This window comes from Vanellus vanellus, assembly GCF_965231255.1.
Source record: "Vanellus vanellus genome assembly, chromosome: 2".
NCBI lineage: Eukaryota > Metazoa > Chordata > Aves > Charadriiformes > Charadriidae > Vanellus > Vanellus vanellus.
The window spans coordinates 7,028,412-7,044,962 of record NC_138906.1 but is presented as its reverse complement, the minus strand read 5'-3'; the positions used below and the strand labels follow the sequence as shown (position 1 = coordinate 7,044,962).

General features: G+C 40.8%; 1 protein-coding gene across 1 annotated transcript in view; it reads right to left on the bottom strand.

The window, feature by feature from the left end:
- Positions 1-16,551, bottom strand: part of LOC309686298 (sodium channel protein type 5 subunit alpha-like) — a gene marked incomplete at its 5' end in the record, with an annotated part of 177,068 nt that overhangs the window by 139,571 nt on the left and 20,946 nt on the right. Inside the window, 1 exon segment of the mRNA XM_082498902.1 lies at positions 12,139-12,369. Coding sequence (XP_082355028.1) covers positions 12,139-12,369 — 231 coding nt within the window.

Sequence of the window (16,551 nt, the reverse complement as noted above, 5' to 3'; positions counted from 1 at the left end):
TAACGTTGCTATAAGCAAGAAGTGAGGAAATACACAAATTCCTCTAGATTATTTTTGCATCGTCTTCCTTCCAAAGTCAGTTCCTCAAGCTTCTCAGTATTTCTGCTGTTTCATTCTACATTTTTTCCAATATACTGATATCTTTCAGTTTTCCGCATTGCTCCCTTCCACACCAGGCAATTCTAACAAACATTCACAATGGCTCCACCTATCAAGTTAAGAAAAAAAAAAGGCAAGCTTCCTCAAAAAAATAATTTATTCTAATTAAAATTATGTTCCAGCTTGTACTTTCAACACCTACATCACACCCCTGAGCAGAAAGCCAGTGGGATACATAGACCTGCAGGATAGAAGTCCTCCGCATTTCCGTGCAAAAGAAAGGAAAAGTTTCCAGTTCAGAAAAATGGAAAAGGTTAGAGTCAGCTTAGAAAACACGGTTTCTGAGTCCAGCTTCTGTTCCTCCTTCAAAGACCCAACTGAAATTATATTTTGACTCATTTTACAAAAATCCATTTCAATTTGAAAAAACAAAACAAAACAAAACAAACCCCGCTACGTATTATCACTCTTGCATAAGGAGCAGAATTCAAACATCATTAGTCACTGCCCAGAGTAGAGTCCTCTGGCTGACTTTCTACCAAAGTCTTCAGAGAGGTGTCTGTTATCTCAGACTATTTATTGCAGCCACATGGGTGCTTGCTGGTTGGAGACTTTCTCCCCGCGCTACGGCTGGCGGAGAACACTTACAGCCACCAAACGTCCCGATTCCAAATTTAAAATGCAATTCAGGAAGCCCCATCACCTTACGGTTGCGATACGTGACACAGAAGCAAAACAGATAACACCCCCTCCTCGTCCTTTCGCCCACCGGCACAAACACACTGTACCTCCTGGTAATACATAATAATTAAAATGAATCCTTGCTGCACTTGCTGTGTGCACACTGTGTCGCATACGGTGAAGTCTCTAATAAATGAAATTGAGTTTGAAGATGAAAAACATGCCTCACAAAAGCGATGGAACAGGCTGTATTGAGGGTATTATTAGGGAAGAATGCTTGGGAATAAATGGCACTGCCAGTTAGTTCCTCCCTGCTAAAAGGGGTCGCAAATAATTATAATAATCAGTTACTCTCCTGTTGCTCACCCTGTGACAGGGGATCTGGCTCTCCTCTGCTGTCCCCTGGCATTTGCTGCTGCCGGCCCTGCTGCTGTGTCTGCAGGCTCTCGGGTGCTCTCCTCTCCCTTCTTGCTTCCCATCCTTCCCTCCCTCTTCCCCTGGGCACTCGCTTCTGGCCCAGCTCTCTCCTGCCACCTTACCCTCTAACTGTCTGGAAGGACATTTTCAAAACTTCATTTAAAAAAGGAACAGGAGGAGTTAATTGGGTCAACTTCTTTTTTTCTGAGAATCTTATACACAGCATTGGCTAATATATGACTTTAGGGTAACTGCAGCCCTGAATTCATCCTGCAGGAGATACGGAAGAGCTGGGAGGAGGCCATAGAAAACCATACAAGAAGGTGCTGGGAGGAAAGTGGTCTCCTTAAGCTTGAGTGTCTCTGGTAGGCTCCTGTCAGTGTTTTTCCCCATGCTTGACACAAACCAAAGAAGCAATTTCCCAGCCACGGCTCAACAGTCAACATAGCACAGAAAAGAACATGTCCAATTTCGATAGTACAGCTTTTTCCCCTGTTTGAGAAAAAGCCACTAAAAATATCAATCAAGCCCTCTGCTAGATGGCTCCTCTGCACTAGAAAGAAACTCTGAAAGCCTCAAAGATCCACAATACCTGGTTCATGCTGCCTGTACCATCCAAAGGACAGAAAAAACATGTCAGGAGGGAAGGAAAAGCACATCAGGAGCATTAGGAGCTGCAGACCATAGGGGAGTGGAGAATTTAGATGCTGTCAAAATGGCTTGGGGACCATGCCAAGTCCATGAGCATCCCCGAGGAAGATGAGACAGCAGACAATGAATGGCAATAAATACGCATGCTGGCTTTTAAACATCTTCAGATAACTTCCTTCCGTGTCTCCGTGCCTGACCAGTCACGCAGAGACACGCTCTTAGGGCTGTAGGCTGCATAGCACGTAACTAAAAGCATATTTAGTACCACTTGTTTAGACGTACGCTTCACATGAATAGGCAGCAAAATGCCGAAGTGTGCTCTCCGGAAGTTTTGTAGAGGTTTTGTGGAGTTTTTTTGTATGTTTCACACAAAAGAATTAAAATCAAAAGCTGCTACAAGGGTCGAATGCCTTTGTGATTATGGACAGATGCCAGAAAAATAGAAGAAAATACTCTTGCTTGTACTGTGATAAAGAAAACAAGTGAATTGGATAAAAAACTGTCTAAGAGACAGAAGACAAAGGTTAAGATGAAAAGTCAATGTGCAGTATCTCTGCACACTGAGGGCTGTATCTGCACAACTTTATTACATTTACAAGTACAAGAGAAAGAGAGGGTGAGCAGAAAGGTGAAAAAGTCTACTGTACACAGTATTTTCCAGGTAAATCAAGTCCAAGGCCAGGACTGAATGAGGAACGCTAGAGAGGCCTATTCCACTAAAAAAAAAAAAAAAATGAGTGGAGAAATGCGAAGTGAGATAGTATGTTGTCAGAATGTGAAGTAAAGCAGAGAAGAAGAAAATCTCGCCCATCCATAACTTTGTCAAGTTTTTAATTCCCTGTATCAGTTCATGTGCGAGATACGGACTTTTTTAGGGATCCTTAGCCAACAGTTTTATATAATATGAAGCTCTGATCAAAGACAAATGTCATATTGAGATGCGGGAGGAACAGGATGGAGTACTATTGAAGAAAACCTATAAACCAGTGGCTTGTCTCATCCAATTCTCTTTAATACATTTATCCATTTCTGTTCCATATCTTTATCAATGATCTGGATGAGGGGACCAAGTGCACCTTCAGTAGGTTCGCAGATGACACCAAGTTGGGCGGGAGTGTTGATCTGCTGGAGGGCAGAAAGGCACTACAGAGGGATCTGGACAGGTTGAATTGATGGGCTGAGGCCAATGGCATGAGGTTCAACAAGGCCAAGTGCCAGGTGCTGCGCTTGGGTCACAACAACCCCATGCAATGCTACAGGATTGGGGAAGAGTGGCTGGAAAGTTGCCTGGTAGAAAAGGACCTGGGGGCATTGGTCAACAGACAGCTGACTATGAGCCAGCAGTGTGTCCAGGTGGCCAAGGCGGCCAACAGCATCCTGGCCTGTATCAGGAATAGTGTGGCCAGCAGGACCAGGGCAGTGATTGTCCCACTGTACTCAGCACTGGTGAGGCCCCACCTCGAGTGCTGTGTTCAGTTTTGGGCCCCTCACTACAAGAAGGATGTTGAGGTGTTGGAGCATGTCCAAAGAAGGGCAACAGAGCTGGTGAGGGGTCTGGAGCACAAGTCTTATGAGGAGCAGCTGAGGGAACTGGGGTGGTTCAGCCTGGAGAAAAGGAGGCTGAGGGGAGACCTTATTGCTCTCTACAACTGCCTGAAAGGAAGTTGGAGCAAGGTGGGGGTCGGTCTCTTCTCCCAAGTAACAAGCAATAGGACAAAAGAAAACACCCTCAACTTGCTGTAGGGGAGATTTAGGATGGATATTAGGAAAAATTTCTTCACTGAAAGGGTTACGAAGCATTGGAACAGGCTGCCCAGGGAAGTGGTTGAGTTGCCATCCTTGGAGGTATTTAAAAAATGTGTAGATGTGGCACTTAGGGACATGGTTCAGTGGTGGTTTTGGCAGTGTTAGGTTGATGGTAGGATTTGATGATCTTAAAGTCTTTTCCAACCTAAATGATTCTACAATTCTATGAGCCGGAAGACAGACCACAGGATTGCATTCAATAAGGTAACTGCTGGACTTGAGGGTATTGAGAAGCGGGTAATGAGAATGACTGGGAAAAGTTTAATAAGAAGAGCAATCCAAAAATGGAGATCTTTTTATCTTAGAAAAGAGGTGACTATCCGAGTCAAAAATAGCATGTATTCTGGAAAATGAGAACAGGGAGCTTTGTGTGCTCCCTGTCACAGAACAGGATAACAATGTTTCTTGCCCTAAGAAAACGGAGGGGTAAAAAAAGAAAAAAAAAATTCAAAAGTAAAGATAAAGGAAATATTTTTCACTACGCTTGGCATTTCAACTGCTGGTTATTGCTGCAGGCTGCCCCTGTGGCCAAAACATTCAGAGAGAGATTTGTTGGTTATGTAGATAAGGATATCCAGAGTTATAACAGTTAATATTAATAAAAAATTAGAAAAATAGCTATACTTTAGGCTGTATTAATTTCTTCTGGAACACGTGGGGCTGCTCTGTGCCACAGACAGATGCTGCTGTATGTAGACCAGGGCCAGATTGAGCCTGGCAATTCCCATACTGAGTCTCCATCTCACTTGGGTGAATCCAGCGTTGAGGAAAAGTATCAGGAGAAAATCATAGAAAGGTTTAGGTTGGAAGGGACCTTGAAGATCATTGAGTTCCAACCCCCCTTGCCATAGACAGGGACACCTCCCACTAGACCAGGTTGCCCAAATATATAAAAATACTTATTTACTTATTCCTTAAAACCAGTGCAACAAGGGAAAGCAGCAGTGCAAGCCATTCTCTGCCAATGGGCTCGTGGTGCACCTGGGCTGACCGTTCAGAGTTAAAAGCAACAGCTACCTCTTGCCTTTGCAAGGCACGTTATTGCTGAACCCAGAGGGAGCAGAAGTCCAAGGACAGGCTCCAAAGGGCACAGACGAGGTCCTTTCAAATGCACATCACTGTGCAAGTCAAGTGGTATGTTAGTTTGGCAGTTTATAAACAATTTGAAGGTTGAGGAAAACTCTGAAAATGTTCAGCTTGAATCTTCTGTGGCAGATCTGTCCTCTAGTAGATCGCTCCTTTTTGTGATCAGCAAAAGAAATGCACCTGGGTGACAAATCCTCCTGTTTTACAAACTGTTCCGAGGTAAGAACTTACCCTTTCAGCACAAGACCAAAAAAAAAATCCTATCGAATGGTTGGGAAGAGACTATATTGGATACAACATACCAATTCCTATGTTTTACTGATCCTCGCACTTCTTCCGCTGGGCCTTTCTTTTAACTTTTAACTTAAAACATTAAAGTGCACAGGTACAATACCCGTGTTAATAACACATCAGAGCATTAAGGTTTGAGCATTTATGAAGCTATTTATGAAAAGATCCACAGCACCTGAACAAAGCCACAATATTTACAGTTAACGGTGGAGTAACATGAATAGATTCCACGCTGACAAGCACAGTCTGAAAGCCCAGAGAGGTTCTTTGTCTTAATCATTGGTTCACATACAATCATACATAATAAAACACCTATTCCAGTCTCAACCTGATTTATTGCTTCCCTCTTTCCTCCCACCTCCATAATTACTCATCAAACACTCACTGTCTTCTATTACCACCTCAGACAACACCTCAAACACTTCAGCTCTCCCCAAACTTGCTACATTTATTATCTGACTTGGACATCATTATTTTCTATACAGTTCTCATACAGTTTCAGAATATCTGTTCATACAGTTCCATTTCAGTGATTCTGAAAGCAAAAAAATTAAACAATTCATCAGGCAGAGCTAACAATCATGCACAGGGCTGAGAGAAGATATCTGTGTACGCGCACACGCATCTATATACACACACATATATTTATATGTATTCACAGATATATATCCAACATCCACGCCTGTTTAGTTCAACAGCGCATTACACCTAAGACATCAAAGAGAAGCCAGGCTGGCTCTGATTGCATTCACACCACGCACATGACCTGCTTCCCACAAGCCTGTGATCCCTTCTCGAGTGCCCAAGAAGACCATGGTTTGGATGGGTATCACATCCATGTTCAGCAAGTTGCTCTGCAGCCAAAGGTCACCTACACAGTGCACCCACGTTCCTCATCCTCAGGCATCTTACGTGGCTGCTTTAGTTGGACCATCTCCCTTGGCTGCTTCGTTCGATTAAGGCATAGAAAATGGAACAGGCTCCTCCAGCGGCCACCTCAGAAAGTTCCTTCTCCAAATCACTCCTATCACTTTGTTGGATGTAATTGGGAGCTGCAAAGACTATGTACCTGAATTAAGGACCTAAACTCAGTGCATTTCGTGTATCTTTCTAAATATAGAACCAGAAGCAACCATGAGTCTTCCAGGTCTAACTGGAGATGACAAAACAGATAATACATTTATATTTATTTGGATTTTTTCTTTTTAATTAAAGCTGGTTTCCCCCAGATCTTTGGTAATGACACAGTTTGACTTCAGAACAAGAAAAGAATCCCTGCCATGAAATGAATGCAAGAAACTACTCTGGAATAAAAAAATAAAACCCCTGAAAAGTCCACTTTTAAGCTATAAAAATAGCAGTTATTCCTCCCAGTAAGAGGTTAATAAAGTTTAACTATTGTTTTATTTTATTTTTATTTTTTACTTCAATAGCTTGGACAGGATTATCTAAAGGAAATTACAGGGTTTTATTTTACCTTACAAGATACTGTTTTTGAGATAAAACATATATAGAACACCTTGAAAACAAGACCCTTTCAGAGTGTCTTAAGTAGAGTATTTAAAGAAAAAGAAAATACTGGGGTTTGAGACTATAATTTCAAAAGTGATTTTATAATAATTTTACTATATTTTTAAGGTTTTTTTTTTCTTAAGTGTTATTTCTTATGCATTCAGCACTTACATTGAGTCCTGTTCTACATAAGAACACACTATTTAAACTCAGAATTCTACTTACTACTGACTGGCTAGTCAATAATCCATTTTAGTAATGGAATACATAAATAACATTAAAGATTCTACAGTTACCAACGATGTGAATCAACTACACTCAGTCCATTGGTACATCTCTCTCTCTAAACCAGTGACATATCTGACATCATATACCTTTCAATCCACTGTAACTCACACATTCATAAAACTTCACTTCATCAAATACATCTTTAATTTAGACACCACAACCTAAGACAGGCTTTCAAGCACGCTATTTGCAGCTGCTTTCCTAGAAATCTTTACAAGTATTGGAATTAAGTTTGCAGTTTTTCCATCAGCTGGTATTTCTAAACTATTAGCTCTCCTAAAGGTAACTGACAGCTCAATAACTTTGATATTGATATATTGATCACATAATTTTCATAATGCTGTGGAAGTAAACTATCATTATTTTCTACTTTTCTGTCTTTATTTCATTTTTATATATGAGCACTGCTGCATCTACAACTTCAGATTCCCAGGTTTGTTATTATTAACATCTAAAAATAATCCTCCTTGGGCTTATTGATTGCAGTCCCTTACCAAATCTAGAACTGCAGGTAGGAAAACAATAACCTTCCAGAAGTCATTGTTTCCCTAGATGAACGAGCTGTGCCTCTATTTTAACTTTACCATTGGTGCTTGATATCAAGAATTTTTTAGCCTGATTCTACCTAATGCTCAACTGTCCCCCATCCCATACTCCATTCATATAGGCAAAGAACAGTCCTACGGAGGAGTCTGGGAGATCTGATCTTCCTTTTTCCTCTTCCTAGGTTTGCAGTGGTAAGCATTACTCATTGGAGACAAAACCGGACTGGAATAACTTGTCTGATAAGATGCCTTCTTAGAGGTTTCTATGTAAATTGTGAACACCTAGAGTCATTTAAATTGGTAGAAAGAACAGAAAAATCTTCCTGGTCATCCTGAGACAGATGTGTCCACCAAAAGGAAGATTTTAGACCTGCACGTCCGCTGTGAGTTGAGGAGAGACTAAGCAGTCATCTCACCTTACCACGACTGCTGTGCCCAGTAACTAAGCTGAGAAACCAGAGGCACCTGCAGTAGCTTAGATGAAGTTTCTTTCACAGAATTAAGCTTTTAATGACAATGTCAAGAAAGTCCCCTTCTTGACAGTCTGACCAGGAATATTTGCTGTCACTTTTGTGTGCTAGAACTTAGCGATTAGTGAAGCCAAAAGGAAGAGATCTCTCAGTGTGGATTTTCCCGCTGAATCCCCATGCCCGAGGGCTCTGTCCCTTGCTTCCCAAGTTACCTGGCATTTTCTCCAGCTGCAGGAGCCACTGAAACGATGGCAAGAACGAGCAAAGTGTTGGGTGGATAGGCAGGAAATCCTTACTCCTTACGGATTTATATGATTGTCTCGTGGCAGATGCACAACAGGAGGAGAGAACCCAACAGTTCTCAACAACACCAGCAACCTTGCAACGTAGAGTTGGCAAGTTCATGCAAGAAAGATTAAGTATCAGCCAAAGGCCTGAAGGGGGAGGTGGTGGGGGCTGACTGCCTATGGATCCACAATGCACAGAAATGGACCGGTTTGTGGGTTTGGTTTTTTTTTTTTTCAGATTTAGGAAAAAAAAAAAAGATTTTTCTTCTGCCACCACCACCACCACTAGTGCTGGTATGCTGCCTTTATTGGTGGAGGAGGCAGGAAGAAAGGTAGCAGAGGCGCTGGACAGCACCTGCACCATCAGCCAAGATAGTCCTGGTGACCACAGTGGTAGAGCAGGAAAGCGCGTGTGGTTCTTGAGCGTGTAGCTAAGGGAAGGAATTCCTGAACCCTGGGGACAGGATGGTTATTTCCTCAAGGATCGACCAAAAATCAAGTGTAACCACATAACTGTGGTTAAGCCAATGATGATGTAAACAAAGTTTATAAACTGACTTTTTTCCCCTATCTGCAAAATCAAAACAAGAGGAGTGAGAAGAGAGATGAGAAAATTTCCTGCCTGTGGGCTGAAAGGAGCTAAGGAAAGAGAATACAATTTAGTCCAGATACCAAGACAGTTTTGAATAAAAAAGCAGAGATTAAGCTATCCCAGGTCTTCTACAAAACCGAAATGTCTCCTGTACCAAGTGCCTGTGGCACACAGTTATCTCAAGCTAAAAAAGGCTGGAAAGACTGAAAACCAAGTTCTTATCTTTCTTTGCACATCATGACTAAGTCTCTCAGCTATGTCCTCTGCAGCACCAGGCAATTCTTCACTGTATTACACTTTTAAGGGGTTTCACTCGTTTTTGTTTTTCCATTCATGCAAAAGAGGTTCAAAGGCACAAGAGGAGGCTGATGCCATTTCAGAAGCTTCCTGCTGTCCTTTAAAACATTAAAAACTCTCTCAAAGAATCCAAAGCAAACTTTTGCTCTCTAAGAAGAACAGAACTGACAGATCACCCTGTTTTGATTCTCTTTTTTGGTGTCCTCATGAACAGAATTAACAATCCATTTTGCCAATTTTGCTTCTGAGTGTTTTTCACTCCTCTATTTCTTTACATCATTTTTATTTTTTAAGTATTATTATGAATCTCCAACAGTACTTCAGGTTTCTGTTTGCTGTTTTTCAGATTAGTATCCCTGCTCCAAACTAAATGACTCAGCCACATTGGCTTTGAAGTCCCCGAAGAGCTTTTGTAATTGTCTGTGCTCCCTGTGAGTGAACTCTACTATCTCACCATGTTGGCCAATTTTCTTCTCTAGTTCTTCTTCAGAATAAACACTGAAACTGCTCTGTTTCTTAATGTATTCCTCTTTTTATCTAATTTGGTCTGCCTACACTTTAATCTAGCTGTATGTATTGCTTAATTCCCTGCAGTACTTGAAATTTGGACTGTTATTAAATTGTGGTCAGTAGTACTCTGTTAAACAGTCTCTTCATTTCACCATAATACTTACGCAAAATGAAATATAAAGCACTATCCCCTCTAGTTACAAAATGAGCCAATCCTTCCATTTCTGAATTGCTTTAGTGCAATAGTCAACATTAAATGAAAATCCTACTTAATATTGTTCTCCATAGCCTAATAGCTAAGCCACCTTTTCCAGCATTTCGAGGAACGCTTTGTTATTCTTATTCAGATATCAGTACATTTTTCCTATAAATATACTTTTCTTCTAGTTCTTCAGTGGCCTGCTGCACTGACTCAAGCCTTCAACTATTTAAACCATTTTTGTCCATCTACCATAACTGACGGCTGCTTGCCATAATGCTCCGCATCTTTATTTTCAGATATAATGAAAACATTTATTGGTATTATTATTACTTACTATTAATACCACATGGTCAAACTCTAATTCACTTCAAGCCATTATCTCACTAAGTTGATTATCTTTGTAACAGGTAAATCTCCTTTAGTGATAACAAATATATTTTTGTGACCGTATTAACCATTGCTGGATTTACTAAATGGATTTATGGGAGCGTCTCCCCTCCTCCCCATATCAGCACCACACAAATAAATCTACTCACGGTATGCTGCAGCAGCTGTACAATTCCTCCCATTTAAAGCAATGCTGCAGCTGGCCCTGACATTAACTATATTTTTATAGAGTCTATCCAGTGGTACATTTCCTCTACTTCCATTTCCAGAGAGCCGGGCTATCTTCACAGCTCCATTTCATCCCTTCACCTTTTTATTCCAGGGCTTTGCAGTTCCAGCCATCACTATTTTATCTCTCTGTGAGAGAGGGAGAGCAGCACCGTACACGGCTGTCAGTTATCTGTGGGTGGAGGAGCCTCAATCCACCACAGGTGCACAAATACCTTTACTAGCTCCACGAGCACTCATCTCCAAGCTGGGAGCGCAGAGAACATGGGTGGGAAAACGTCAGCAGACTCATCACCAACCAGGATAGGTCCGGTGTGGTTTTTTAGCTCTGGCACAGAGCTCTTTCCCTTTCAGCTGACAAGAAGCTCTGATACAAGGACACTGAGAGGACGCATAACCTGATGGTCTGGGTCAGTCCCAAAGACAACCCCCATTCAGCCAGACCTTCATGAGCTGCCCTTCCTTAACGCTGCATCAACCAAGTGGTGCATTAAAGATACCAATGTTGACCTTTTTATTCCTTGAATGAAACCTTTGTAACACCACTGCTTCTGGGGCTGCTCAGACTGCAGGGAGAGGAATCGAGCAAAAAGGCCAGAAGTCACCAGTGGGGAATGGTAGGACTGCTCTTGGTCCAATCCCTGGACCATGTAGCCTGGCTGAAGAGGTGTACATGCAGAGAAGCCAGCAGGAGTTGAAGGCAACCTTGTGCCAGACATTCAACAGAGCCCTGGGTCAAGCCAGGCAAGTTCCAGGAGTCAGTTGCGGGGTTTTTATAGTGCAGGTGGCCGGAGATGCAGGACTGCAGGGTCCACACAGTCAGAACAGAGGTACCCCATGACACTATATCACTTCCTCCCAGCCAAATTTCCAGTTAATGAGTTGACTATGGGGGTTTATTCTTCTCCTCAAAATAAATGGAATGCCAAATGTCACTGGTCAAAAGTTCCTACCAACACACACCACTCTGGCTGCTTCCTTCCATCAAGAGCATCATTGAATTGTTTTGGATGTGAGTTGATGTCCACTGCAACTGGTGTGAGTCCTCCAGTGGCTCAGAGGGCTTTGGAGCAGCAACAGATGGGCCATTTGTTTACATTCTGAAGTTTATTTACATGAAATGCTTATTTTTTAAAAAGGTTAATAAATGAGTTCAGTGAATTCATAGGATAGCAGACTGTAGGGTATTAAAAATTGCTTTGGCCTAGAAAACAAGCCTTTTGATAATAAACATCAGAGCACCAGATACTGCAGGATGGCCCAACACAGATAATGAGTTAGGGCTCTCAGAAGATTTCCTTAAAAAATTGCTCTTGGGATTTTTCAGATTAATAAATACTGAATTGGTCTGCTTCACTTTTTGATTTTTTAAGAATCTTAATTCACATTTTGAAGTTTTGCTAGAAAACACAAGAGCTATAAATTGTCTTGATGACACTGCGTAAACCAGACCCGCACACAGAGCTGAAATTTTCACGTGATTGCCTAATTTCAGGAAAGGGATCTTAAAGAAAAATATCATAAGACACCCTAAAACTGTGAAAATCATCAACGATGCAACAAGGACCTTAGTCTGTATCACAGGAAAGCACCAGAAATACTTCCAGTATGGACTGTGAAGGCACCGCAGGGATCAGAAAAAGCTACCTAGATCTTTTGAAATCACATCAATGTCATAAAGAGTAAGATCATGCTGCATTTGCTGATTCACATAGAGATTTTGGTCAACATAATTAAAAAAAAAAAACGCCAACCAACCGAAAAACAAACAAGGTAAAGAAGAGCTTACCTGGATCACTAAGAAATTCCTCTGAGGTGTTCCACATCCTGCCATCCAAATACAACGTGCCATTGGTGAAGTTAAACTTGGTGTAGTCCCTGACACACTTGTGTCGCAAGTTGCCCATGAAGAGCTGGAGGCCTATGAGGGCAAAGACACTCAAGCAGAAAACGGTCAGGATCATCACATCAGCAAGTTTCTTAACAGACTGGATAAGTGCCCCTACAATGGTCTTCAGTCCTGGGGAGATAAAAGCCAAGAGTTTATAGACTGAGAGGCTGAAACATGTCTGCAGATAGCTACTTTTCATGATGAAAATCTGCATGGGAGGGAAAATCAGGAGGGTTTCTACTACATGTTTGTAACTGGACGGCAGAAACGAGGGACAAGTCATCACTATGAACGTTTAGTTTGGCCTGCTTTTGTCTGGACAAAAGTCTTGGTATTATCCTTAGACAAACACTGATTTAAAAATGGAGGGAAAGAACTTGATGGAGGAACACTGAGATGCAAAAATATTCATGGATAAAGAAAATAAGGAATGTCTTTTATGTCTTCATGGAGCTGCAGTGAAGGCTGTAAAGCCTAAATCCCATTGAATTTTGAGAATGTGAATTAATTTTAAATCTCAGGTGATTCTGTTAACTTTAGCCCTCACATAAACAGATGAAGAGGTACAGAAATATTACTTATTCCCTGATTATTTTACATATTTTGGTGCAAAATCCAGCTGGCTGTCCTGATATTGATAATTCTTCTGCCTTCGATTCATTTGCTTAAGGCAACAGAATTTGGCATTAGAAGCAAGACAAATAATATGGGCAATCAAATAAACCTAGTGGAAATTATTTGAGTAAAAAAATCTGAGGGTCCAGCAATACCTGAGAGAAGTTAATAATTTTATAATACGCTGCCAATGTAGATAAATCATCTTATTACAAACACCAAAGCCCTGGGTCACACAAATTAGCTTCTCCTGTGTTGTTTCACCCTGTAACACTAGCTTCAGTTTATTATTCTATAACTATAGAGACATAAAAAATTATACTGTTTTCTCAAAAGATATTGTTTGCTTTTGAAGTGTTCCTGGAGAACAGCACTATTTGAGCTGATTAAATATTACATGAATACGGCAAAACCCACTCTTTTCAAAAAAAGACCCTTCTAAATTTGTGTGCTGTAGTTGGACGTTAATATCAGCTGCACAATGGTAGCAATTTTGTTGTTTCTTTCTTATTTATATTTAATTAATACTCGATAAGTAGTAATCAGTGCTTCTGATAATCAGTGTCACCAGTATGGCAGCAGTAAGAGAAATCGAGTTAAATGGAAAAAAGAAAATGCAAAGAGGAAACAGGAGGAATTCTCCTGGGCGATACTCAGAAGCACATTGATTTGCTCACTGAATATGATCATACACATTAAATCTCAGTTCCCTGGAATTCCACCCCAAGAGTTTGGCAGCCACAAAGGTTGAGCTAGTGCTGTGTAATTTAAAATAATATGAAAATGTACTTGAGGACTCATAGGAAGGCAAAATGGGGTTTTGGTTTTGCTTAAAATTCTGCAGTTAAAGTAAGGGGAAATCACAGTTTCTCAAAGGAGGATGAGTGGCTAGAATGGCCAAAAGGTCCAGCAGTCCCTGTACCCAGCAGCCTGAAATGTTCCACTCCTGCATAGGGTATTGTCATTAGGTTAATCCATGAGTGATATTAATTTCTATGAAAGGGCCATTTAATCAAAAGGGACTGACCCATCAGGTGTGGGTAGCTCTCTTTCGCCACTAAATTCTTTGTTTGCCTTTTTAAAGCTAGTTTGTGGCATGGTAAAGAGGGAGAGGTTAGACAGCTCCCTGCTCTACTCAAAAACAAAGCAAAAAATATTGCAGTACAAACATCAGGCAAAATCTGGATTTTCATGCTATCTGCACTCCTTAACAGCAAGAGATTTTAAAAATGAGGTCAGTTCTATTCAGGTACCCTGAAAAGGGGCAGCTTTGAACTTTTGAGTCCATCTGTAGATTTGGCTACCTATTTTGACGCATAAATAAAAAGCGTAGCTCTTCTGATAGTCTAGCCTTGGGTGAATTTTATATCTAAAGTGAAAGTAGTTTTAGTCATGGCCCAACTCTGAAGGACTTCCAGGGGTCTCACCCTTTCCCAGTGTTAAGACTATGATATCTTTAAGACAGCCGGGTCTTAAACAAGTAGTGAGACGGAGAAAAAGAAATATGATTTTCAAATGCAATAGAATATTTTTTTTTTTATCTAATATTCTGAAATGTTTTCAATGATTCTCATCATTAGTTGTTCTTTGAATGCACAAATGTTTCTTCACTGGAGCTGGTGAAACTTGGAAAGTCCAAATACAAGCAGAGTCTTAAGAAAGGGAAAAAAGCCAAACCACACATTCTTTTACTGCAGTACCCTCTGTGAAATCCCTGCAGCACATTTATTTGTTTGTAATACAAATACAAGCTTGAGGCCTGCATTTGTGTCATCTAAGTACACTAATTAATCTTACTCACATGGGCAAGGACAATGGGAGTCCTAATGTGAATAGGGATAATATTAGGAAACAAGACTTACAAAATCCTAATCACCAATAAAGACTATCTGTTTTCAAAATCAGGCTCCAGTATTGTTAATTTTCAGGTCATTTCATGAAACGTGTTTTTCTCAGTTTACTTACTGGGGTTTTAAATAGAACAGTAATGCTATACTATTAGTTTTACAAGTTCATTCCTTGCAGGTGTCAAATAATTTCTTTATGAGAGGGCTCTCTGCTTTACTTTCTTTTTCGTCTTTTGTTTTAATAGTATACAGGCTTTTGAACAGTTTAAGAAGAGAATGCTTTAGTAATGTAGTTACTGTAATTGAAGACCATTTAAAAATAACTTGTACCCTACCTCCTGGACCTTTGTTAAAACTTTCCAGGAAAACCATTTTGGGAGTGGTATACTTACAGTCTGTTTTTTCTCACCTCTTAAAAACAAAATTTGCCCAGAAAATTAAGTAGCGGCCATCAAGTTGTTTGGCACAACCCACTACTAAGCAAAGTATTTAAATCACCATTCATTTAAACTTTCCGTGCCACACAAATGGAAGGGCTGAGGGGAAATAAGGACACCCAGAACCTCTTGCAGGTGCTCTGCATTTCTCTGAATCAATCCCATGTTTTGTAAAAGCAATGCTAGATGTATTCAAATTTAGAGCACTGTTAAATCTTCTAGATAAATAATCCTCCTTTGAAATAGTGCCAATGAGAGGACTGCAATATAGCTTAATAGAAGATACTATTTATGGGGCATTAAAGGCATTTACTTAATTCTTGCAAGTCAAACATCAAACCAGGCAGCATGCAGAAAAAAAATGAGGATCTGATCCAAAGCTGAGTAACATCTACGCCCGTTAATGACAATGGGTCTATAGATTACTCCCTGTGGAGTAATCGATAGAGGCTTTTCCTGAATCACTGAATTCTTTCCACAATTCTGGGCCAAATCCTGCTTGCTCCTGGTGAAAAGCACCACGAGATCCAAAATCAGTGGAACAAGGGCTGTATAGGGTTCTGACATTTGCAGAAAGCAAGAAGGATCCGGCCCAAACATTCCTGTAATGCAGGTAGAAATTACCATATTCAGAGGTTAATCAAATAATCGGTTTTCAAATGCAAATCAGAAACCATAGAAAATGCAAGCAACACCAAACAATGAGAAATGGCAAGATCCCACAACACCATCCATTCCTGCTACGAGATGTGAGAAAGTATTAGCATAATTCAGTATGACATCCATACCAGATGTTGGCAATCACCTACAGAACATCAGACACTTTCCTGCGCAGTCTGGAAATGAGTGGGGAGAAAAAGCAAAAACAAAAAAAAGAGAGTGTGACTTGCAACATGATTGTCCTCACCTTCCCCTGAGGATACACATGTATCTTGCAAATGTCTGCATGAGTCATGTGCGTGTAGGGAGAGAGGAGTGCACTCTTGATGAATGTATATTGTCATTAGCCACTGAGACCTTGGGCAGTTTAGAGTTTAATAGCATGTTGGCAAATCTGGATTGTTGTCAGCATTCCTGTAGACCATCTTTGTATGGAAATATGACTTTCAGGTCAGTCTCCAAGGAAAACACAAATATGTGGTGCATTGTTCACCTCTGGGATAGTTACTTCTTGAGTTAAATGATCTCCCCACCAGAAGGGTGACATTTATCTCTCTGCAGGAGGACTTCAGTGAGGTTGAAGCAGTGAACGAGGGTCAGTCTCCTCCACACAGTCTTAATTCTTGTGCTCCGAGCTCTGTTCTGGCTATCAGTAAAGTACTGGATAACATTCACAGCACTATTTATAGCCTTTAGACTCACACTAACTTAAACAGGAGCTGGATCAGGCCCCAAAGTGCCTTGGCCCAATT